The sequence below is a fragment of the Hylaeus volcanicus genome, chromosome 1 (assembly GCF_026283585.1).
Source record: "Hylaeus volcanicus isolate JK05 chromosome 1, UHH_iyHylVolc1.0_haploid, whole genome shotgun sequence".
NCBI classification, from domain to species: domain Eukaryota; kingdom Metazoa; phylum Arthropoda; class Insecta; order Hymenoptera; family Colletidae; genus Hylaeus; species Hylaeus volcanicus.
Genome location: NC_071976.1, coordinates 29587092 through 29613323, shown reverse-complemented (window position 1 = coordinate 29613323; position 26232 = coordinate 29587092). Strand labels below are relative to the sequence as shown.

At 39.4% G+C, this 26232-nt stretch overlaps 1 protein-coding gene across 4 annotated transcripts in view; it reads right to left on the bottom strand.

The window, feature by feature from the left end:
- The window catches only part of LOC128883032 (protein tipE), a 66500-nt gene that overhangs the window by 4029 nt on the left and 36239 nt on the right, over positions 1–26232 (bottom strand). The window contains exon 3 of one of the 4 annotated variants that reach the window (XM_054134995.1): positions 14365–16534. The exons of 2 other annotated variants lie outside the window; for them this stretch is intronic. In XM_054134995.1, the coding sequence (XP_053990970.1) occupies positions 16453–16534 (82 nt within the window). In that variant the 3' untranslated portion in view covers positions 14365–16452. Of the gene's footprint in view, positions 1–14364; positions 16535–24430; positions 24550–26232 lie in introns of those variants that run through there. One more of the 4 variants, XM_054135039.1, reaches the window with a different exon arrangement.

The following is a 26232-nucleotide window of genomic DNA, read 5'->3' as shown; positions in this document are numbered from 1 at the left end:
AGACTGATAGCGCGTCGAATGACGCAATTTTTCTGGCATCTTTACGACACAGATCGATCTGACTAACGTGCCTGACTATCATTCGTTATTTCTACTTGCGTCGGTGTCTGTAAACACTAACGGTGGCATGATATTATTTGTCTTAACTGGTTCTAGGTAGAAGATAGTAGAACCGACAGCAGACAGATAATTTACCTTCATTACTGTTTACACACACCACCGCAAGTAGAAACAGCGAGCGATGGTCAGAAACGTAAGCCAAGTCGTAATCTATTTCATAAATATGAAAAATTGATTTTCAGAGAAAGAAAGCATTTGATGCAAAAGTTTTATTCTTTTGGTACAAAAAATGTGTCATTACATGAATTACAAAACATTCCCTACTATTTAATTTTATATTTGCTCAAGTACGATACATATAAACACAAATAAACAAGAGAAATAAAACTAAATACCACAATCTCAACCAAAAGACGAATATACGCCATATAATTTTCTGATTTAATACTCATAAAAAGAAGAGGATTTTATCGAGACATATATACGTTTGTTCCTTGCGGCGTGGAAGGCAAAACGAAAATGGAGCGGAAAGTGAGGGAAATAAAGATCACGTATCTCGGAGAACGAGTTCCCTTTTATAAAACGTCACAGATCACCTTTATTGTTGTTCTATGTAACACGTGTCGCTGGTTTTACAAAATCAGGAATCTCGTATGTCGGACATGTACATATGTATAACTTTACATATAATAGTTTTACGCTTGCGTCAACATGTATACGCTTCTATGTAACATTCTCGTTACCTGAGGTAACAATCAGTCGCCGGCTCGCTCGACAAAACTCTCTGAATACTTCTTCTCGAAAAATACCATCGAAAATGTTTATTCGCGGACTTGCGCGACAATTGCTCAACGACTTTACCTGGAAAATACTACGTTGTCACAGAGTATCATCGATTCTCAATAAACTGCTTCCTGGAACGTTTCAATACAAGTCCAAACCTACGCATGGACATTCATTTAATGTATTGTATGTTTCTGTGAGAAAGGAATCAGTTATTTCTTGTAAGAAATTGTTTCTTGGCAACTTTGTTATGTTGAAAGTTAGGGTTTTAGATACGTGAAAAATTATCTAAACGTTTAAAAACACTAGCTTTTTCGGTCAGTTTTTCTTATGTTCGTCGTATACAACTATCAAGAAATGGGGAATGATAATGCTTGATCACCTTCGAAGTGATCATAATCAAAATTGAACAACCAGGAACGAAGATTTTACAGAATTGATTTTGAAAATCACGAGTCATTTCTATCAGTTTTCAATGTATTGGTAGCGCGCAGCTATCAGAAAGGAGGGAATGATAACGCTCGAAGCGCGATGTGATCGATGCGACGCGGGTCACGGGAATCGCACAATGCTCGTTATTGAGCCATCTAACCGCCGCTGCACGCGCACAGACTAGCTCTTACGAACACACAGACCTGCGACCGGAAAACAATATCCCTCCGTCGAAATGCTAATAACGAATGTTTCATTCCGTTTTGCTGTAAACGCGAGCGCGAATATTTTATACTCGTCCGTCGGCCTGTTTATCGACAATATTTACTTGGACAACCGGCGCACTCGTGCCCAATTTTATTAATTTAGGACGAAATCGAAGCATCGAATTCTCTATAAACGACAGAAATCCATTTCGATTTCGAAGTGATGCATTTAAATAACTAATGTGATCTGAGTAGATATTATGGTACCACATTAATTGGAATTACTTGTGATTGACAGAAAAAAACACTCTAGAATCGATAAGTGATTCTATATTTTTACAGAAAGGAAATTTCTAAGTTTTTGCACCATTACAAATTTCCCTTTGGAGCAATTTTCTGGCTAGACAAATAAAATCGTCCATTATATACGAACCAATTCAATCTCAGAATCAGAAATATGCATAAATGGTAAATTGACGCGTCAACGTTATCATCAACTTCGTTTCTTTTCATAAATGTTTAGAATCCGTCTATGAATATTTCGAGCCGATTTCAGTGAAAAACCTTGGGTCGGAGAGAAAATGAGAAAAAGCACGCGTTTGATGAATGGTTTGGAGAGGTTCGTTTCGATAGCGGCGCACGTTCCCGGAATATTTTCCCGGAGTGCTTCTCTCCAGCTTTTGATCTTTAATTGATTTTACATTTTACGGAGAACGGGAAGCACCGCGATGAAACTGGATGAAAGATTGATTAAACTTGTTACCGTATGGCCCGCGCCTTCGTGTTTCGATTTTATTTTCATGACCAATTAACTTCTTCATGCGCAGACGCACGAGATGAAGTTCGTGAACATTCGCCAATGCCAATTAATTTTGATATTTCACAACTGTGTGCGTTTGTCGATAGTACTTGAATTTATTTATACTTGCAGGCAATGTGCATGATATTTGGAAGTAAATTAAATTAACGATATATAATATTATTCTTTTCTTAAAAGATATGTATATATTTATGAATATTATTTCTATTTCGAAAGATGTTAAATGAATATCTTCATAAATTCATAAATACATATATATTCGCATAATATCTTTGAAAAAAGGAAAAATATCACCAAGTTTATTTCCATATCATAAATTAAACCGTGGATCACAGTAAATTGAAAAGCATGTTAATTTTATATCAAGTACACTCACGGAAAGCGATTTTCCACCACCATTAAAAAAAAACAGTCACCTCACTGACACCACACGAGCTCCATTTTTTCAAAGCTTTAAACTTCGTCGAATTCTAAACTTATCAAACTCGTGAGTTTAAGGATCAGGGGGCAGAGTGGAAAATTAGAAAACCCGCAGTAATGGGCGGGAATACGGGTTCCATAACGACAGAGCTGCTCGACCATTTCGTTTCTGAGATTGTTCGTTCGTCTAGCCGCCCCTTCCAGCCCTGTCTCAGTTTTCCCTCTCGGCTTCTGTAATCTGGGTTACTCTACAATTAAGGTCACGACGGTGGAACAGCGCTCGAAATAAGACAGCGCCGGAACAGAGATTCCACTCGACGATGGAGCGATGCGCCGACGTGCATGCGTGTTTAACTGAGAGCTCGAAGATCCCGGGTCTGATACACATCGATGATGGCTGAGAAATCGAGCAGCCATCTATTAGTTTCTCATTTCGATATCCCTGCCAATGTGCTACTTACATCGTCCTTCGCAGGTGTTTAGGTCGCCAGATATCAAATTTCCTCAACGAATGCATCTTTTTTCACCATTATCGCTTTTCGTGAGTGGTAATTAATATTTACGTGAACATTTTCCGCGTAAAATAAATATGTATTTTACATTTATAAATATATCTATAAATATATGTATTTATATCTATAATTACATTTATGAGTATAAATTATAAATATATATGTGTTTTAATTTTTATGCTTCATTTGAAACCAATCTTCCATTCAAATGAACATTAAGCAACACAAAAGTTGTTAACATATAACTTAATTTTCATTTAAGTAGACTCAAGCCGTATGTCCTCTCTTCCCGCAGAAAACTTGATTCCTCGGTCACGAAAAAGCTGACAAGACTAGTAGACGTAAATCTTGTTCATCAGCCAGGTTGTACCTTAAATTGAAACGAAACCAGTAGGCAACTTTGTCCCGAAAAGATTGACGTTTAAATTGAATCGCAGTTGAAGCGGTACACACTCGAGAATAAAGTATAAACAAATGCTTCCAATTTGCAGTAAATCAGAAGTTGAGCGAGCGTCGCACCTGTTCGACGGGCACAGAGAAGGGACTCGAATTTCTATATCTCTCCGGTGTCCGTCGTTTAATTTCAATCCCAGCGTTTCTGGTAATTTGACTTTCATGGATATTCAGATTGTTCTTGGTCTGAGCGGGGGCTCGATCGATTTTGAATCTCGCGTGTTTTATCTTGTCACATATGCGCTCAGAACCGCCACGGTAGAAACATCGATTCACAGTCGATTTCTCGACGTAACGTCGCATACAATAAAGTGTCTCTCTCACAATCGATAAAACTCAACAGCGCTATATATATAATGTATATATATATATATATATTTATGTATAATTAGTAGAAACGAACCCTCTGCGATTTAGACCAGCTAAATGCCAACATCGGGCGGCTATAGAATACTCTTAACTCTCGACTGATAACATATCATCGCGTTTATCATAAACTCCATTCAGCGAATTTCAACTTGGTTTTTGCTAGCCTACAGCTCTGCCTAATTTATATGGCGTGTCTGTAGAGGGGTGCACGTTTACACTGCCGACCACGAATATGGGAACGACTCCATGCACGGAATTTATCGCATATTTTCGTGAAGCAAACTTAGCGGCATTATCACTGGCCTCATTTTCATTCGTCAACGCCGATAAATTGTCCGAGAAATTCGCGACGCTGATACAATTACGTGTAGTTACATTCGTTGAAAATTATAGAAGGTTACACAGCCGAGTATATGTATGTATGGGTTCGCGTCAATATGGAAAATACGCGCGGAACGTACGCGGAATATATCTCGTAAAATAATATAATAGTATTAATATTTCATTTTTGCGTAAGTTTATTATGTCTGCACATGTTTTCCATATTCATATCAACGCGTAAAATCTGTAGTGTAATTGCAATGAACTGGAGGACGTTGTGAGTTATAGCGAAAGCTTTCTTTTTATCTTCGTTATGAAAATTGACGATTTACGATTCGCATCCCAAACCTCTATTTTAATTTATCAAGACGGAAAGATAACCTTCTGTAATCTTCTACGAATGATTCCTGCATTTACATTAACAATAGCCACTGCGGACCTTTTAAAGCAAACATGAAAATTCGCAAGCAGAGTCTCGGAGCAGCTCGTGTAACATATTTCGTCGAATAGATGTTACATTGAAACTGATGTAACGAGGGAGAAATTTCAATGTAACGTCTGTATGACAAACTATATATACATATATATATGTATATATACATAGACATTGTGAAATTAATGGAGTTTCCAGAGCAGTGTTGGCCATATATATAGTGATATATTATTATTATTATTGTTATTATTGTTATTATTATTGTTAAATATATACATCTAAGAATTTATATTATAAACATACAAACAAACATGTACGTTTATAGTATAATTTGTTAGATATATGCACATACATGTATAATATACATAATATACATACACATGTATATTCTTAATGACACCGTATCATAATTGTTGGATATACTATATATACATGTATATATAACAATTTATATTACATACATTATACATATTATACATATACACATATCTATATATATATCCTACACATATTCCTTTGAAAACTCCCACAATTCCATAATGTCTGTCACCATCATCAATTCCACCAAGCAAGGCAATAATTCCTTTTCCATTTAAGAACATAAATATCTATCATCTGAAAAAAGAAATTCTCATTTCCCATGCACATGCTCGGCACTGAATGTCCGCGTGTTTGTCCGTGTATGACAACGTGTACGTGTCCTGTTGATAACTTTTAAAACGCTACGTAGTTACGGGGAGAGGGTCAACTCCTTTAAACTCGCCGTCCTCTTCGATTTATATCCATGAATGCGATCGACGAAACGAATCCATCACGCGGAATGCTCATCTTTTAACACGTTGATCTTCACTAACGAACTAAATTAATTCATTCCGAAGGTGAGATGTTAAAGAAAATAAATCCTCATAGAATTCGTGAATTTGACGATGTTGCAAAAAATAAGTACTAGTTTAAATTCTCCAAAAATAAGTTTCGGTTGTTTGGAAACAAGTTGTCTGGAAAGTGTCAGCCTCATTAATCTGGTCGTCAACGTGTTAATTTAGAAAAGGCGCCTTCACAAGATCGCTTGCGCGACTGCTTCTTCGGTTCGTCGTCGAGAAAAGCCGTTTCGCGATTCGATTAAATACAAACGATCCCTCTAAGAAAGCTTACGAGGGCCCATCGGGGTTTAGCTCACGAATTAGCGTAAAAAATTCTTAACGAAATTTCGGCTCGTTACTCGATTAAATACCTCTAGGTTCAACGTTTTTAATCCCTAAGAGTTCCACTCTTCCTCTCGCTGCTTCGATTTTGTTTTGGTACATTAAGCTCGTGACCGTTTGCGAGTGGTCTTCAACGAAGCTTGGTCGGAGCTTTCATCCGGCGTTTATATATAATATCATACACTGTAGAGCATCATTAAAGCACCAACTATATACTTGAATGTTTCAGGCTTTTTAGTTGGTACGAATTAAAATCAATTGTAAGAAATGAAAAGACATGAGATAATGAGCTGAAAATAACGAGATTTATGTTAATATCTCTGAAATTGCTCTTCATTTCATAAAATTAATTTTATTTCATACCAACTGAAAAGCTTAAAACATTTAAAAATATGGGCGGTGCTATAGTTATGCGCTACAGTGTATGCATTGTACATACAATATTATATATACTACAGTATCGCGAGTAATCGTCGACGGGGCTTGTTTCAGAATAATCATCATTCTTTATTAACAGGACACACAGTTCGTCGACGTTCACGCGGCTCGTCGTCGAACATTGTAACTCGCCGTGCTGGTTTGTCCTTTTGATTAGAGTTGCAAGCCTGGCAGTGCCCATATATATGTATATATATATATATATAATTAATTAACGCAACACGGGAGGCAAGCGTCGTTCTTGCATGAATTTACCTCTTTCTGTATATCTTAGTATAGTTGATACCTTTGAAAGGATTTCATTTAAAAAGAACAGAACGCCTACCTCCGCAACCTTATTATCTACTGTATCTCTATGGTACCTATGTTACTCTTAAACTATTTTGATTCTCTACGCGCTTATTTCGAGAAAACCGAATAGTTAATCCATTCGTGCCTGAAGTAAACATTCGAGACCTTTTAAAAAGTACAAATTCCAGAAACTATCGTCTTCAGGATGCGAACAGTACCGATTGGTTTGTCCCCGAGGACTTTCTGGATGTATAAATGGGGTACTGTATCTGCGAGTATTTCTTTTTTTTAAGGTAGATTGAAGGCATAAATGAGTTAACGATCGGAGAATCGAACGGGCCTCATTCAGAGTCGACACTGCGAACGAGGCTGTGATTATCGAAGAGATTTTTTCATACGTTGACTAGAAAGCGATTCGACGACGTTCGCTTCGATAGAAATTCGATTTCAAATTGCGCAATCGAGGGGGAGGGGGGGTGAGGACGAAGTGGTGCTCAACGTGTATCATTGTTTTCGATATTAATTTGGGGAATAACGTGGTCTTATGGTTCTTAATCTGAAAATATGAATGTGATAGTCTTTACGAGGAATTAATAGCGAAGGTTGTCAATGTTTAATTAGGGTTATCGTTACAGGTCATTGAGGTTAAGAATAAAATACTATATACAGAAGTTTATAGAATTCTATGGACTGTATAGAAAAATATTACGTAAAATTCTGTATATAGAATATTTGTAAGAAATGAATTAATGAGATATTATTTTGATTTTATGAAATGTCATTAGTGTTAAGTAAGTCGTTAAAAACGGGTGAAATTTTATTTTCTTCTGACGTAGAAATTTGATGTAATTCAGACGTATCGATAGCACACTTGTATGGCTTGATAAGCCTCAAAGTAGTCATTTAGATTATTATATAGAGAATCACTTTCTGGCGTGAACGTGTCAATGGTATTTAAACACAGCTCAGTCCCATCACTAGGTGCAACAGATGGTACTCGTGGAAATGAAACTCGTACAATAAGAGGATATCGGTGGAAATGATAAATCAGGTGAAGAAAATTGATATCGATACTGATATTACTCGACTCTTCGTAGCCACCGAATGAGGATTGATTATAACAAAATGGTAAAAAACAATAGATACGGTTTTGTAAATGGCCAAAGGAAAAGGTCATAATCAGTGTTTTGAATTCACGTTTAAATAATCTGTTTTTATGAAAAATTAAAAGTAGGAAGATTAAATTTAATGCATGAGGATTGAGGTTTGTCAAATTTTTTATATCAAAATAGCTATATAGCTTATATCAAATAGCCTTCTATTTATTAAATGTACCTTTCAACCTTTTAAAATGTATTTTATTCTCTATCGAGAATCAATAACGAATTTGGACAAATAAAATCTCCCCATAAAATCTAGTCGAAAAATTAAAAACAATCTTGGGTATTATCACAAGGAGTAGTAACTTATTAGCATTGAATTTTTTCTATAACGTTTAAGTGGCTCGATGAAAAATGTTGGAACTCGAGAAAGCAACCAAAGATGCAATCAAGCTAGAAGTATTTTTACTCAATCTAGATTTAAGGGAAAAAAGCAATAATAAGGAAAGCATTGTTCACGATTCCCAAGCCTGCATGCCAGTATAGTTAACATGAAATGATTTAGATAGAGATTTCCTTCATCGATCACTGCTATGTTCACCAGTGCTCGAGATGAAACTACATCCTCGACATCAAAGGAATTGATCGTCCAACATATTGAAAAAGTGGTCAGAAACAGGCAGCACGGAGATGACAATGGACCATAACAACAATAGACAGATGGTCGCTAAATCTTTCCCGATTACGTGTTAAACATGCACTATGGCACCAGTTTCGAGACCTTCGTTTCGAATTATATGCTTCCGCGTGCTTGCTCGTGTGGCAACTGTGGCTATACAAATTATTTGCATGCCAGGACGAATTTCAGTGGCTCCGAAACCCGCCTATGCGCTGGCGAATAAAAAGAAACACGCGAACTCGCGAACCACCGAAGCATAAATGTCAGTGAAAAGAAGAGAAAGACGGAGATACGGGAAGCCAGAGAAAGAAAAAAGGACTCCAGAATCATTGCACACTGTTCCAGCGAGGGATTATCGCGTGCAAAAATATTTTCGACCGGATTTTGCTTACTTTGCCTTCTCTACTTCCCAATGAGCTCGTTTAAACGTTCGCCTCTTGGGATTCAACATTTTTTCTAGACAGGAAATCTCGACTTTTTTCTATTTTAAATTATTTTATTTTATTGTATTAGATTGAGATTCAACTGGATTATATAGAGATCGAGAATTTTGTTTTACAATTGATCCATGCAACAAATAGTTTTTTAAATATTTCCTCTAGAAATCATGATAATTGCTTTTGAAGATAATCCCTCCTACCATCAATGGATCAAACAAACGTTCACATGCTCAATTTCAGAGCAAGTACTTCATAAATCACATCTCAAACTCTCAAAAACAAGCGTTCCCTAAAAACCTCTAGATAAATAATGCATTTCAACCCAGAAAATATCCAAACTATCGATAAAAGACTCATCTAAGGTTCCCTGTCCCGTCAAACCTCCCGAGCCAGCTGAAAATCGCAACAAAGATTGATTGTTCTCGAAGCCAGGGTTGATTGCCTCCCCACCCGCCACGGAATCGCCCGGTTCAAGTATTCACACCGAAGATTGGAAAGTTTACAGACTGCAAACCGTAGATTAGTCGCGTTCAGTATTCAAGAGATCTCCGTCGTACGCGAATCCGCGAATAATCGACGTTCTGCGCGTTGGGTGACGTTAATCGATGCGTGGAGTTTTCTGGCGAATAGAAATTTGAATTCCTCGGCTGCGTACGAGTGCCTCTTCGTAATATAGGTCGAAACCTTTGACTCGTAAACTATCGTACACTGTGGCAAAACGCGTTCCGTGTGGAGTGCTGTTTTTTGCATTTCCAAAGTTTTTTCGTTACGTTCGACATATTTCGAGTATGCCACGTACGCTGAAACTGGCTTCGCAACCTCCTGGTTTTGGAAATGTTTGGAATAACGTGAATAGCTTTGAGAGGAAAGAATATGTATAATAATTAACGTGTAGAATATTTTATGGTTTACGTAAAAATTTGATAAAGAAAACTGGCTCGCGTGTAAAAGTAAACGAAAACCTACTAAGTTGTTCTAATTTGTATATTCTAGGTAATTTAATTGACCCGTTCAATGAAAATATAATAAAAATACAAAATACAAAATACAAAATATAATAAAGAAACTGCTACGAGAACTTTGAGGACTTTCGCGATTAATCGATAGGCTTCTTGTCGGTTCTCAACGATGTCAGGTCACACGGTGAAACATGCCTAGCCAAGTTTTCACAAAACGCTGTCGCGAGATAATATATCGTCGCGTGCCCCGGGCAATTCCTTAATGTTGCATAATGCCTGTAATGGCAACAATTACATTCCTCTGCGAATTTTACACGCGAAAACATGTCTTGCAATGCCGCACTCAAAAGTACTTAATGATCCACTGGTCGAATTATTTCCTTGCCCTCCTTTCTTATTCTCATTTACCGTTGGTCTCAATGGCAGCCATGTTGCAGGAATTTTTGTATTCGTGTTTGTTTTAGAGGTTTTTAATATTGTACTATTATACTAGGTCCTGTTTGTTGATAATTGACAACCATTAAATTGAACAATTAAGTCAAGAATTTGGAAAAGGATTGTTTAATTCTCATTAACACTTCAATTCTTTGGAATCTCATCACCGATTCTTGGACGCCAACGGAACGGTAAGAATTTTAGATGATTCGCAAGGCTTCAGACATCGATTTCCTTTTTTTCCTCCCGATAAACGAATTTAAATATCTTCGAGGAGAGACGAACTCGAGAAAACCAATTTCTGCTCCCACCGTCGATGTCCTTTTTTTCGTTCATTGTTCCGCCCCGATACTCAAAGTTATCGAAAACGAGGACGACGCGACGCCGACACCTCCTTACAGTTCGTTTCGCGATACCATGGCGTTCTCTTTGCTCTCTAATTTTTTGCATTCCTCCGGAATAATGACCTCCCGGTGGCAGGAAAATAAATTGGCTGTCGAGAGGCCTATGGTCGCAACGATCGATTAACTTTCGTCCCATTTTTCCAGACTCCTTCTACCCACCGTTCTAACTTTGTGACCCATGACTTTCACCCTAAAGTGGCCTTACTCATTGTCAGCCACATTCTGTGAAAGGATAGATTTTTTCCTATTCCTTTGAATATTGCAGAAGTAACTCTGATATTACAGGGATGTTGAACTTTGAAGCGAGTTTCAATTGTAATAAATTAGTAAATCAAAATATTTGATAATTAATAAGTTAATTAGAAGTCTTCTAATTTAAAGTATATTACATCCTAAAATGTTCATATTCAGAATATACATCAGTTTTCTATCGTTACAACTACTGAATTTATTTTCCATTAAGTATTCACTCAGGAATGTAAACGTTCCCAGTTAATGTATCGTTAAATGGAGTTAGCGTATTATATATGCAGTTCAAAATTATGTGTTTATCTTGATTTTCGCGTAATACGATGGACTAACAAGATTTGGGTGCTTGGAAGTTACCGTGCAAGCAGGGTAACCAACCAACTTCCCTTGCCTTTGGTTTCAGTATTGAAGTTCACGCTACGTGAAGCTGCGTCTTACGAAATACCGAAGCATTTGTTGAAATCTCGGCGGTTCAGCTGCCACGTACACGAACACTGTACAAAACGATCGATTTAATTCTTGGATACGCGGTCATTTTCCAAACACGTTCGCTCATTAATTCACGCCCATTCACCGACGAGGAACGTGTACTGAAATTTTTGTCGACAAAGGACGCCGTATTTACATGCCCCTGGAAAAATGGCGAGGTTTTCGAACGCCTCAAAAATCGAGGAAAAATTCCGCCAAACGATATCCTCGATGAAAAAAAGGTTAAATTAGACAGTTTAAAATAATTTCTTCCTTCAAAGGAATTAATTTTTTCAATTTGAAATTAAGTATCAATGAGTCTCAAAGCTCACAACTCTTGAGAAAATAAAAGAACATTTTTTCGAATAGACAAGCAATTCTTGATTCGTTCACAAAGCGAACATTGAATTTATTTATAAACGTTTTGAACCTTCGATCCATAACTTAATCAACCCAAGATTCGACTGGAATTTTTTATTTTTTGTATAGCAACTTGTTTCCGTTACTTTTGTCTGGGATAGAATCTTCATTGTTTTATTCGTTAACTCTCAGAACCTGAATACTTTCATACAGTAAGAAAATATATCTTTCGGAGACGTTAAATACTATAAGGCTTTTTGATTTTTCAGGACGTCTTGGGATAAAACTACTCCGTTACATTTTAATGCCTCCAGCAATGTTCTCTGACTTAGGCTTTCATTCATGATTCCATTCGCTCGAAATTATTTCGAGGAATCCTTCGTCTAGAAAACTACGGTGTCGTAAAATGTTTATGAACGAAATGGAGGAACGTAAAAATCCGTGGATGACGAGGGATAGCGACGATGATAAATCAGACAATGAGACGGGCGTAATATAACGAATCGTGGACTAAAAGTCACATAACTCTGGATTAATTTGTTTACTTGTAGATACTATGTTATAATTGTAGTTTATTATATTAAGAAACTACATTAACCTCCTTCCATTCATCCATAATGCCACGCACCGTCGATTGCCTTACGTGTTCGACGTTTAAACTTAATTCAAACTTAGCACTCCATCGCGGTAGCGATTCAAGCACCACTTCGCCTGGTGCTATTGAAATTCCACGAGGTCCGGCAAAAAGAGCGAGCTCCGCTCAGCATTCCAAATCGTAATTGGCGTATTATGGCGGCATGTTTTGACGCAATTGGAGCGTCACGGTTCCGCCTGGTCGTGGCGCAGCGAATAATAAAAGGTCGACTTTTTTTTTTGCTTACTCGCTATCGAAAGTTGCGGTATCAACGATCTCGAGCAGAACCGCGGACTTCCCTGATTCTCTTCGTTCTTGGCAGGTTTCCATGCGCGCGCACACGTGCGCAATCCCTCATGTACACGCGTATGCACACAACCTCGCCTCACGAAGTAATATGCAAATGAACATAATCTCTAAAAGGTCGAGAGTCGAGACGTTTTTTCGTGGCGTGCAACCCCCTCGATGCGCCTGGCCACGTGAATTCTCGAAAAGTGCTGACCAGTGTTCTTAGCCTGGTAAACGACTTGGTGAATTTTTCACCTAAATCGGGAATATGTTTCTCGTGAATGGCAAACTAGGTAGCCGGCGAGATTATCATGCAAATCGAATTTTTCAAGTGACGATCAACCTTCATTGCGAATCGAGAATAATATCTCAGACGCGCGCCTTTTTCAGAAATGAGAACGAGGTGGTGAAATTGTAATTAAAATTCACGTTGAGTATCCCAGAAGCATTTATATGACGTAATTAATGCTTCGAGAATATTCTAGGTGAGACGAAAAAATAAAAGACAAGCAGGTAAACCTGCTTAGTTGTTTTTGCTCTTAAAGCTAAACGCACGTATCCATCGTTCAAACAGTGCAGTATTCTGTATAACTTTGGCATTTATTTAAACTCTGTACGCGTATAAAATAAAATTTCGTGAGGAGAGGATTCTTCATGGGAAATATGGTACTTTTAAGTTAAATCGACCGTAACCCTCTAACAGCCTCTCGCGACCTAATAAAAAATAAATCTTAAGATAACTTTCAATCTTCTTATCGATCTTTCGTTCAACTAACCGGGCAGTTATGCATTTAAACTATCGCCATTTACAGTATCTCCCTTACTTCGTAACCTAACTTCTAAGTAATAGTTTCGAGGACATTTCGTCCATGTATTTTGTATTCTCTTTACACAAGGAAACGATCCCTCGCTTTTTTTCGATACACTTTAGTCGAATCGCATTCCTGCGCGATCCATCAACGTCAAGGGAAGTTCGTGCACATTGTATCTACAAAACACCACCGGTATATCAACAATATATTTGATTGCAATACACGTAGTATCCTGTTCTTTAAGTAAAAACAAAACCACTTTCTTGAACGAGTCTTGTTGAACAAGAGTTGATTTCTTGATGTTAAAGTAAACGCGAATGGAACCTTATCCACACTTGTAAATATTATAAGACTATACGAGGGTGGATATTTCACGTGTTACAACGCATGAAACGAGATTGACACCGATGGTCTCTTTGTCGAATAAACTTTTCACTTATTGTACGTAGTATTGATCATCGAGTTATGGTGCTAATCTTTTGCAGTTTATAATATAAAATTATTTCTTCGTGTTTACTTCACTGACCATCTTTGATTGGAAACAAATATTTACAAAGTTCTAGGCCAAAGGTGTTAGCGAATTACGAGTATTATACCAATGGTACAAGAAATGTTTCTAGGCCGTTGCTAGGCTATTGTTTAAAGCAAACGATGATTTTTTCGATCAAGAAAAAAATTATTTGCAAAAATTAACGAGTCACTGATTTTTTATCGATGGAATTTCTTTAGGGTTGAAAAGTAAATTTTTTCTGACAAAGTCTTTACTGAATGACCCACTTCATGGGACGGGGACGGGGACCGATCCCATCAGCAGCTAATTTTCTCGTCGCTGAAAGAAACTGCTCGTGGAAGACCAGTTTCCCTTCAGGCCTTTTCACCGCCGTGGACAAAAGCCCCCTGGCAACGGGCCGTCGATCAATCTGCTGGGACTTCCGTCGACGAAGTTACATCGTTACGAGAGCCGTTTACATTTCCTTGACGAAGCATGCCCGTCCCGTAAACGCCACGAACAACAACGGCAATCGATTACCGCGTGACATCCGGCTGCTTCGAGACATCAAACGTAATTGCTTGACTGGACGTTCTCGTGACGGCATTGATTCGTGCAGCTGGAGCATACCTCGATGTTGATCAGGCTATGCACACAACGTTTGAACGCCACACGAACCGCTATGGCAAAATGCCACTCGAAACGGCCGCTCCGCGTGGGACCTTCGAAATTAATGACGAGACGGTGTCATTTTGGTGGGAGTTTTGGTGATGATTGAACACGATTTGGACGAATAAAATACATACGTGGTACCATTGGGAAATTTGTTGACAGTTGCCATATTGGAGGCCATTTTATGGCGAGGGAAGTCTGAAGCAAGCTTTTGAAGAATTCTATTTGAAGAGCAATGTATAGTCTGTTAGAAGTATTTCTTTAATTCTCTATATTGAATGTATTTATGTTCTAATGTTGATTGACGTTCATATTTCAAGGTTTATCATAATTGTAGTATTTACTTAGGGAATTAAACAAACCCTTGGAACAGACTGAATTTTCTTTTGAAAATTGAGTAATGTAGAATTTACTGTCGAACGAGAAACTATGGTCAGAAGCATTAATTCAATTTGCCAAGGTTATACTTGCTGAGTTAGAGATCGAAAATGGTAACTGCCAAGGAACGTTCTCACGTTGCTTCAATTTTGCAAGGAACACTGGCAACGAAGGGTGACTGGCAATTTGTGACGTTGACGTAGTTTGATTTATTTAAGAGACGAAGGGTACAAGTAACGTTCGCTAACTTCCGAGAGAAATGGAATTTCATTCATTCAAGATGTTTGTTTAAGCTAAGATGTATACGTGTAGTCACGCCGCGTTACCATAGGCGTAACGATGTCGCTTTTTGACATTTGTTCTCTCGAATTGAAGCGTTACTGTCTCTGGGTCGTTACATATTTACGAAAATGTCACTTGGGCCCTTTATCTCTCTATTATAGTAGTAGATCCACGACGGCCCTTAGGGGTTCGAGTTCGTAGAGAAGGAAGAACGTTTTCTTAGTAAACGTTAAGTAAGACACTTGAGAAGAACGTTAGAATCACCTGTTCGGTGTACGTTAATATCAACGAGTATATTCCTGAGACGCAACCATTGAACTGGCTGTGCACGAGCTCCCTGTTTCTTTTTCCGTCTTCGGTCTTTGTCGTTAAATCTTAATTTCCTGCTACGGCTGTCACGCTGCTAGCGTTAGCCGCGACCGTTGTCTAAGCGACCGGTTCCGTTTAAAAAGCCACCGAAGTAGAATGAAACGGTAAGGCTCGCTGCAAATCAGGATCGACTTAAGTGCATCCGCGGTGGGCAACATCTCACGGGACAATCACGCAACGGAATTACGGAAGAAGGTAGCTTCTACGAGGCTATACGTTACAATCTCTTCATTTAAAATACCGTCATTTAAAATAGTATAATAAGGCTACATTAAACGCGCCCAAGTCTTTGCACAATAATATAAATGAAGCAATAATATCGTCTCTACCAATCCACGTAATTGAAGGATTCACTGTACCCAAAATCGTGGTTCGAATAAATTTCAAACCCGAAGGATCGTTCCTTGTTTCTGTACCTGCTGGCATGCTCCTTGCGCGGTGCTGCATGTATATGTCGTGTGTGTGTGTGTGTGTGTGTCTGTGTCTATGTTGGTTTGTGTGTATGTGTATGTGTGTATAGGGTGCTAGTGAGAGGGCGGGGTCAGGTGTAACGTACAAGGTGCGATGGTTTCGAGATGGGAAATGGTTTTGAGGTCTGCACGGCCGAGGGCAGGAGAATTAGGACAGAGTGGATGGGGCCTAAAAGTCGGACTGCGACGTGGCCAGGGCACTCTCGGCCGTTTCCTCGCGTCGTCATAAGGGCCTCGTCACCTCCCCGCACTCGCAATGCGTTGGATGACCTCGACGATCCACGCGATTGCTTATCGAATGGTCGCTGAAACAGAGAGAAATTTTTTTATTATTTTCTGTTCTAGACCCGCCAGGCCTAGAATTTTACATTTATTTATTTAGATGGGGAAAAAGCTATTACTGTACAAATATGTAAAAGTTACAGGATTTTTATATGTATATTTGCATCGATAGAACATTCTCCTTGATCAACTTCAAAAAGCAGAGCGTGCTTCGTATAATTTTTCGTAACATTCATTTTTAACTCACGGCCATGTTTAAACTTATTTTTATCAAGAAAATCAATCGAATCAATGAATAATTCTGTTACACAGACGTGATAGCAAGTATAAAAATTTTCATCGATAGACGAAGCTCACCTGATACAAAGCTGTTGTTTACACAGCTGTTGGCATCATAAATGCGCAAGATACATGAAATTTCATAACAGGAAATTTTACAAGTTAGAAGTTACGATACAATATGCCGTGTCTCAAGTTCGGACCTTTATTAATTTATAAAGTTATTTTCCTGCTACTGGTCCGATATTACGAAAGCAATTTTGGTAGTTGGAAACACGATGCACCGTATGGTTTGCAAAGTTAATATTACCCGTATTATTATTTCCGGGATAATTATCGATAACGGAAAACTGTGAAAATTCTGGCTAACCTCTTGTCTGTACTGTACTTCAAATAAAACGCGTACGCATATTAATAAACAACTACCGACAACTATCGATCATTACTGAATTAAATAATTATAGAATATGTTATGATTATTAGTTACTAGTGAATAAACGTGTGTTGTTGATAATTGATAAATTATCAGTTCATAAATTAGTTTGTTCCTTTTTTCCTCCAATTACGAAGCTAATAGTTGTATATACTGATAATAGTTGTATAGGCATTCATATGACCACGATAGTTTTAGACCTTTTTCTAATTTCAATATTAAACTCTACCCGATACCGATTCGCGCAAAATGTCCCTGACATCTCCCCAAAAACCTGTTAGTAACACGTGTACCCCTGTCCGAAATATGCGCGCCCCTATCTCTGTAAGATTAAATTCCCCGAACAATGCGATCCTCTCGTACAAAATGCAAATAATCCTCCTCATCGCCGGCAGTCGTGTCTCGTAAGGGGCCGCGAGGAACAATACGTTAGACTCTCCACTCATACTTCAAAGGGATCAATTTCTGCGAACAATGGCTGGGCGAAACGCGAATAATTTTCTATGCCGCGATCCCGCGGATAGTCCAACCGTCTCGACAATGAAGGACGAAAGCCCGTGGATCCTGGTCGGAATTAACTTTCGCCGCTGTCTCGGCCTTGCCAGCTCTCTGGGATCCCCGTCGATCCATTCGCCAACCTCGAAAAAAATGTCTCAACCCGAATTCCGTGGATTGGTTCGCCTGATTACGCTCTAGGCGAAGAATAGAGGTTGGCCAAACTGCGGCTACAAAAGGGCCATTGTCGAGAATTCGAGAGCCAACCGCGATCTCGCGTTCGGCCTCTCGTGGAATCGCTGCTGCGAATGCCAGTCGGCCTCGAGCACGTGCATAGGTCCCAAGAATATTGCATATTCATATTCGAACGTTTCATCGCGATAAGACGTTCAATGGCTCCTTTGTGGCCGACGGATGTACACGCCGCGGTAGGATTTTATAATACCGCCGAGAATTACCGTTTCGAAGGGAGGGAAACCACTGAAGGGATTGTGGGAGGATAGGATTGAAGGATGGAAGGGTGATCGGAAGAAAAAAGAATGGGGCGGAAGAAAGAAAGCGGCCGTAGGAATAGAACGCTGGTAGCGATTCAGTGGCGGCACTGTAAAAAAAATTCTGAATATGATGTTACCATGACCTACATCGATGCGACTGTGAAAAGAACAGCGAATACAGGCCGGGCCATTGTCAGCGGCTGCGGACCGATCGTATCTGACGAACCAACGAAGCTCGCGCAGTAGTTACGGCCTGATAATGGCCAGACAACGACGCTTCTGTCCAGTCGCGTGCTGGGCCTCGTTATGCGGCGCATTGGAATTTTTAAGTTATTTACTCGCAGCTGTGTGCACGCCTGGGAAAATAGTTACGGGTGAATTCGTTCCTCGAGTTGTCAGATTTTAATGAGCTTTTTGACTAGTGTCGCTTTTGTTTGCAGTTTAACACTGCATACAACAAGTAAATAATAGTAAAAAATATAAACTGATGCTTCATCCGTAAAGAAGACAAAAGAACTGTGTTCATTTCCAGCAAATTTTAATAAATTCATTAAACAACTATTTATTACTAAAAGTGTACCAGTCTTATTCACCCTTGCAATAAATTCTTCGACTTCGCGAGTCGAGAGTACAACCCGAATCGTACACGTACGAAACTTTTGCCATAGTTAGTCGCAAGCGTTTAGAGGGATTCGTTTTAAACCGACAAATACAGTAGTATGAGGTCGGCCGTAGATGGCCAGTAGTCACGGCTGTTTATGATCAGACCGCGGATATACCTCGATACCATTGAATCGATAACGAGGGTCATGGCCATGTCAATTCCCTTCTATATCTCTTATTAAGTCGCATGCATTTTCTAGCGGGATTTTCTCGAATTTTAATCATCGTCAGTATTGAAAAATTTATGAGTCGATTTGCACAACCTGCTCCATTTACCTTTCGATCCTACATTGCATACACGTAACAAGGCCTCTGGTATATCGTAACGATGATTAATTCGTTTCCACATTTCTAAATTCAAGGAAATTTTCTATTTATCTGTAAATAAAATTAAAAAAAAAAAAAATACATGTCCATTCGTGTATTATGAATACACCTGATACGATTTTAAATTTAATTGGCATGTCATACTTTTCATTTCTTGTATATCATCATTTTTTTGTATTAATTTCATATTATATTTATAATTACAAATAATCTTTTCTTTTTATTTAATTGTTTCAAGATTTATCAGATAGATTTATCAAATTTATAGTCAGGCAAAGGCGTAAGTTGAAAATCGCGGCAGTCGGCGCACCCTGTGGAAATCAATGGTTAATAATCGATTTGCTTGAAGAGAAATTTCATTAGCGACGGAATGCGGAAGCAATTTTAGCGAAGCACTAAAACGGTCGTTCTGTTCATTTAAATTTTTTACAACGCCGTAGGGAAATATAAGAATTAAAAGAAACTCGACTAGGCAAAATTATAATTCCATTGAATTTCAATGTGCGTCGAACGTTAAAAATGTTAGTATCCTGCAATCATTGAAAAGAAATTGGTAAGAAAAGATATGAAATTAGGATAAGATCGATATTACATAACTGTCCTGTAAGTGTGAACGTGTCAAATGTGTAAGTGTACGATTCGTTTCAGGTTCCAAGCAGCTCCTATCAAAGTATCGATTTCCGTGAACGGAATTTCCATTTAGCGCGAAATATGGGCGATATCGATTCGCTCTGGCCCTTCGTATTTTTACAATATCACGCAACGAAAATATTGCCGCGCATGCAGCATGATACCTGGCCAGGTGTAATTACAGCGGCAGTTTCGGTTTACCTTCGGCGGAACGAATCGTTCGTGACTGTCGCGGGACCCAGTTGATCGATCATGGAATAGTTGCATTCTTTTCCCCCATTGGCGTGCGGTTACGTGTCAACATTATTACATCGGCAAGCTTGGGACAGTCGTGTGTTATTTATTCGAGAAGAACCGCGCTCGAATCTGTTTACAGTAATTATCCAAGGGGAGAAAAGGCAGGAAAGTGAGCGGAGTTCTTGAAATTATATATCGTGACACTTGGCGATCTTCGACGTCTCCATGATTAATTTTCTACGTTTCTTTTACGGTCAATGAATTTTTTAACGACTGATAAGGGAGTTACCGTATTCAAGTCGTCGGTGCCTGTCACGTAGCTTTACCGACACTAATACGAAGGATAAGATAGAAACGACAATATTTATGGGTCTTCTCTGGTACGTCATTCGTGTTTCTTATTACTCTTTAGATTAAATTTATGTTTACTTCGCCATGACGTAGCACGATAATGGCGGGACCCGTCTTCAGATAGAATAATTTACGAACATCGGCAGAGGAAAGTTCGCGGCTTGAGATGTAGCTTTATCAGGCCTGGGTACTTTATCTCGCAGACGATATTTCATTTCATTGAAATACTTGACTATCTACCTTCTACGTTTATGGGCTGGGTATCCTGTAAGCCCGCAGGCTTCAGCAGTTTCGCAACATCACTCTACCCTTTTCGCGTGTATATTAATATCTTCGAGGAAGTCGAGATGAGCAGTGACCTAACTGTGACAGAGTTAAATGAATTCGATAAAAATGTGGCACCTAAGCAAAGTAAACTCTAACATCGCAAAAAGTGATTTAATTTCGTATTCACGCTAGACGACATTCAAAATGTAATCGTCCTCAGTTTACCTTGATTAATTGTAAGTTCCCCTACAGACAACCTCGGTGAATCTCTGTTCACCTCGGTTAATTAAAAGTAAACCTCGGTCAACCACCAGTCAGCCCCGGCCAGTTTAGTTAAATCAATCTCCAATCAACCTCAGTCGCCTTCGTGTAAACATCTCAATGTACTGCATCTAGTCACAAGATGGTATCTATCAATCAAAGGAAATAGAGAATCGCTCATCCTCTGACGAAACCTAACGCTTTTCTGTAAGCTTTCTCAAATAAATAAAAAGTATCACCGTTACATCTCCTTGTGCGTCGCTTTTCACGTACTCGTATAAATTGCGTCTTTGGAGTCCAAGCGCGTCGTATCAATTTAATGTATCTCCATTTCGCAATTACCCCGTCACGGTTATTTGTCGTATCGCAAGCATTCGATTTGGGAATCGAGTTCGGCGATTCGACGGGGATTTAATCCTGTAGATGGATCCTCGTGTACAAGGATGGTCGTTAAATTCGCCTGCGACCTTTTCAGAATGTCGACGCAAGCTATACAGCCGGTTAACGTGGAAGGAGAGAACAAACACGACCCCCTTACAGTCGTCGCGTTTTGTATCCTCGACGGAATTGAAGTTATGATTACGAGCGCCGCGATTCCGAAGGAAATAAATTTTAAAGTCGGTCCCCGCGACGCGTACGACCTAACCACGATATTGGATCCGTTCGGCGCGCGGCGTGCACGTATTTAATAAGGCCTCTTGTGGGCGGACGCTGGCTGGAGGTGTTTCCAGAATTTGATTTTTACAAGGTCAAGGACACGACATTCCCCTTGTCCCAGACGTCGTTATGCCCGTTATTCACCAGCCCCGCCACCGCGAGGACTCGACTATCCCCTTTTACGACTCGTGAAAGTGATACCTCGTGGAAAGTGGTTTTTATTTTCCTTAACGATTCTTCGTCTGAAATGCATGCACCTTCGAGTACTGAGTAACGATAATGCACAAAGATAGAACTATAAATTCTAGGTTCAATTTCACGCGAACACCGCGGTACAAGCCACTGGTCGTGTACATCAGCTGCGACCCTTGCCTTCCATCTATCCAGCTTATCCTAATCTATCGGATTTTCGGTGAGAATTCCGAGAACGATGGTCCCTTAATTTAATAGAAGCTCCCAAATATATCGAACACTTCTAAAAGGAGAAACGATATCTCTAATTCATATCCAAGGAAAGATATCGCTATCTAAATCGGTATTCGTTCTCTCAGACTTTGAATCAAGACATAAATTTACAAAAATAGATCTCAACCTCTATTCTAGGTTTCCATGAGGTGCATCGTATTCTATGTTCAGAATCGAAGAGGTTATTTATTCAGATGAAAGTGAAAGTAAAAGAAGAACGTCCAAAACTCTCGATCACAACAGTTGTGCAATCCTGCCAGAGACTTATCGAGTTTCGCTCCCCGCGATTCGAGATACCACGAAATGGCATCGAAACCCATCGCTACTTCCACCTATACAAAACAGTTGCATTTGGGTATTGAAATCCAAGAGCCTCGGCGTAAGCAAGATAAGAAACGACATTGCCCACGGAACGAGCGAGCACGAACTCGCACAAAAGGATATTCCGTTTCGCGGTGTGCAAAGTTTCCTCCGTCCACACCTCCCAGTTACCAGCGGGCGTGTAACACGAAAAGTTCACCGAACACAAACTCGCCAAGGGGGTGGAATTCTATCTCGATGTTGGAAGGTGATTGTCCTTGCCCTTCGTTGGTTACAAACACGGCAATCGGGGAACATGAAAGCTCGCGTGACATCACGAATTCAACCCTTACGTCGACACCCCCGAAGATTCACGCTGCGCCGCTAACCAGGATGCTCGGGTATCCGTCATGGAATTTCGCGTACTATGAATGGGGAATTATCTATCGTTAGGTCTACGCACCAAGACTCTAAGACAGCAACTTCCATGTTACAACAACATCTCTTAAAACTCGATCAGCGATTAAGCTGAGTTTTGGTCCTCGAGAAATTCCGTGTCCAACGCACACAGGTCTCCAATTAAATCGCAGTCCAAGAGCTTAATCTCCGGATCGCGGTATCGATACCACCACCATGTTTACATCCTCCTTAGAACAAGGAAGTACGAGGTGAGTCTCGATATCGTATCGCGATATCGCCGCTTGTTTTATTCAGCCTGCGTGACTCGTTCCCCGTCGAGAATCTCCAAGGTACACTTCGCTCATCCCCCTTCCTTCGTCTTTCATAAATATTCAGGGAGACAAAAGTGATCCATCCCTGTGAAATTTTTCAGCCGTAACCGTTCCCGCGTTTTAACAGGACCCTGCAGGACGTCGCGGAAGACGGAATCGGTTTGAATCAAATTAGAGAATCCCCGTGCTATCGTCGACGTTTGGGACAAAGCGAGGCCTCGAGAGATTTTCAAATGGAGAAAATTTAGGTTACACGGGCTGCAGAATGTTACGTACGCGGGACGCTGCGAGGGACACGAGAAGATCTTGGTTAGGGATAATGTAAATCCTTGGATGAGATCCCGGACGAAAAGGTTGTTTCGGTTGCCTCTTTTTAATGAGAAAATGTCGCGAGAGGACGAAACAGTGTAATGTCTTGTCTCTGAGCTAAAAGGGAAACAACAACGGCGTACGAACGACGTGTTGGCTGATGAGAACGCGTTCACCCCTTCGGATCCGTGTTCTTTCCTTTGGGTAAAAAGAGTATTCCTCGGTTGGCAATTATGTGCTCGGGGAACTTTGGGGGATGGTTGATAAGGACACGGTGAAATTATGCGAAAGATGAAACAGTCTTAGTTTCCATTATGTAAAAAGGACTGGTGCTCCTTCGAGACGTCGAGTTTGACGGATTATGACTGATCGTCCGACTGATTATAATGGTTACAGTCTACTCTAAACTTTGTGTAATTCATCTTCTGCTTTCTGCTGGAGTATGCACGAGATATATCGAAATTGGATTACCGTTTAAGGATAAAATGATAGTTCGTAGCTGTTGAATAAACACTTATGTGTATAAATATATTTTGTTACTTTAATACAGAGTATCTATATGTTATTAATCAAGTTCAATTTTAATTACAATTGGAGCAACACATATTACGCACACGCATGGATCTAATACTTGTGTGTTTAGTTATCAGATAGTAAGATAGTAAGCTCCATCGATGTTTATAATTGATTTCCTCCAAAACGATGCCCCGTACAAAAATCTTTGATAGCACTCGTCCAAATGCGAGCAGTATATTAGAGTGGTGGGTATCAAGTCGACCATCGATAAGGGCGCAAAGGGTATCTCCTACTTGGTGGCAACAATAAGAGGGCAATTCGTAGGACAAAAGCGTCACGAAATCTCGTAGACAATAGATCGAACAATAGGAGTCCCCCCTCTTTTCTGTCATATCAGCATCTGTTCAGTCCGCGCGCGTACACGGTCCTATCGGTGCGACCATGCAAGCGCAGAAACGGCCGACTTTTATTCTCGATAGAAGAATCGTCGATAACGTGCGCCCGGTCCTGGGGTAAAGCACTGGCGAGGATCGATACGTCTGTCCGTGCTTATCCGATATTCTGCTTGCGGAATCGAACGGGATGGTTGCTGTCAGTTGGATTACCGAGGTCCACGGGGTCAGCTTTAGAGATGAGGAACAAAAGAATATGGATAATGACGGAGCGATAGAAATTAATTCAGTACGAGTGAATACCAGTTGGGGTTAAACTATATTGTTGATGCGACGCGATGCATACTATTTAAATCGAGCGAATAAGAGGCAACTTTCGATCTGTGACGAATGAAATGAAATGCTCGAAAATATATCTATAATGTTAAGATATGTAAATTGCGGTTCTATCTGGGGACAATTTTAATTTTTCTAAGAACGTTGAGACAATTTCCAGCCATAGCAAGACTTTAATAGAGATATACTTAACAAACTACTTTAATCATACCAAGAATGACTACAGTGAAAGTACAGCGAAATAGTTTCTGTCTACTCGGACGAAAGGAATGTAAATAGAAGAGTTTAGCTTACTCGTGTAGATGTAGATTACGAGTTTGTGACAACTATCGTATTTCAAAGTGCTGGCACGAGCATAGTGTCGTTAAAGTAGAATAAAATGGCTCATGAATGAGAAGAAAAAGATTTAGAGTGTCAGAAGTCTGAGAGAACTGAACGAAAGCAGCCAACAGTGATACGCTCCAGACGGTGAGACAACTATAGCAAACAGTGATACACATAGTGGAGTAGAAGTGAAAATGAATAATTGAAAGAGAACGAAACAACCTTTGTGCTTTAGATATACCAGTACAATGTTTCAGATCTACGATTGGAGATTTTGAGAAATACAGGAAGATATGAAGTCAAGAAAATCTTACCTTACCGACATCAGCGACAACTTTATGAACTTGATCAAACGATAAGAAAGGATGAAAATGATTAATGGATTGTTCAAATATATAAAATAACAAATACAATGCTTAATTGCTAGGAATCATTCGTTTAGTACAGCAACTCAAGTTATTTAGTCGAAGGTCTGAAACGTTCCATTATGGACTTTTATGACTCTCCGATGTTTTAAACACGACAAATTTCAAATTCAATTTTCAATTTCAAATGTATTTGTATTTAATTAATTGTAATAGACTAATAAAATAAATTACGAATCATTGTCCTGAATCAGCCACTTCTTCAACGTAAAATTGAACGTCCCAATAAAATGAGATTGAAATTAAAAATACTTCTCATTCATTTTTATCAAAGTACCCTCGAACTCCATTTCATCTAGCACCCATAAAAACATAATGCACCACTTGTAACATGAACAAATCGAATCGGTACAGAATGAAATACTTTCAAAAGCCTCGAATCAGCTTCAAAAGCTCATACACGATAACTAACCATGGGCAATATTCAAAACGCAAAGTTGAAAGCAATTTACACACAATAAAAAAAAAAAAAAAGAAAAACAGATCAAACAGTAGATTAATTGGATGAAACTGATCGCCACACGTTATGTCTGTACAATTCGTTTATTATATTCAATAATACATTACATACAGTCGTTCAAGTATATGCGCGCCATTCGTCGATACGTTTCCTCCCCTTTCCTCGTCCCTGGGAAGGAGGCCTCGCAGGAACGCGGTCGTCAGAAATTTGCATTTTCCAACTTCCGCGCGAGAACTTTCAAGCGAGGCTCGAATTTTCACGGTGGCCGTGTTCCGGCTGCAGCCGTGCATCGCATAGCTTCTGGTAAATCGCAAAAAGATAATCCCCAGCTCATCTATGCGTCTCGATCTCCATGCGCGTTAATGAAAT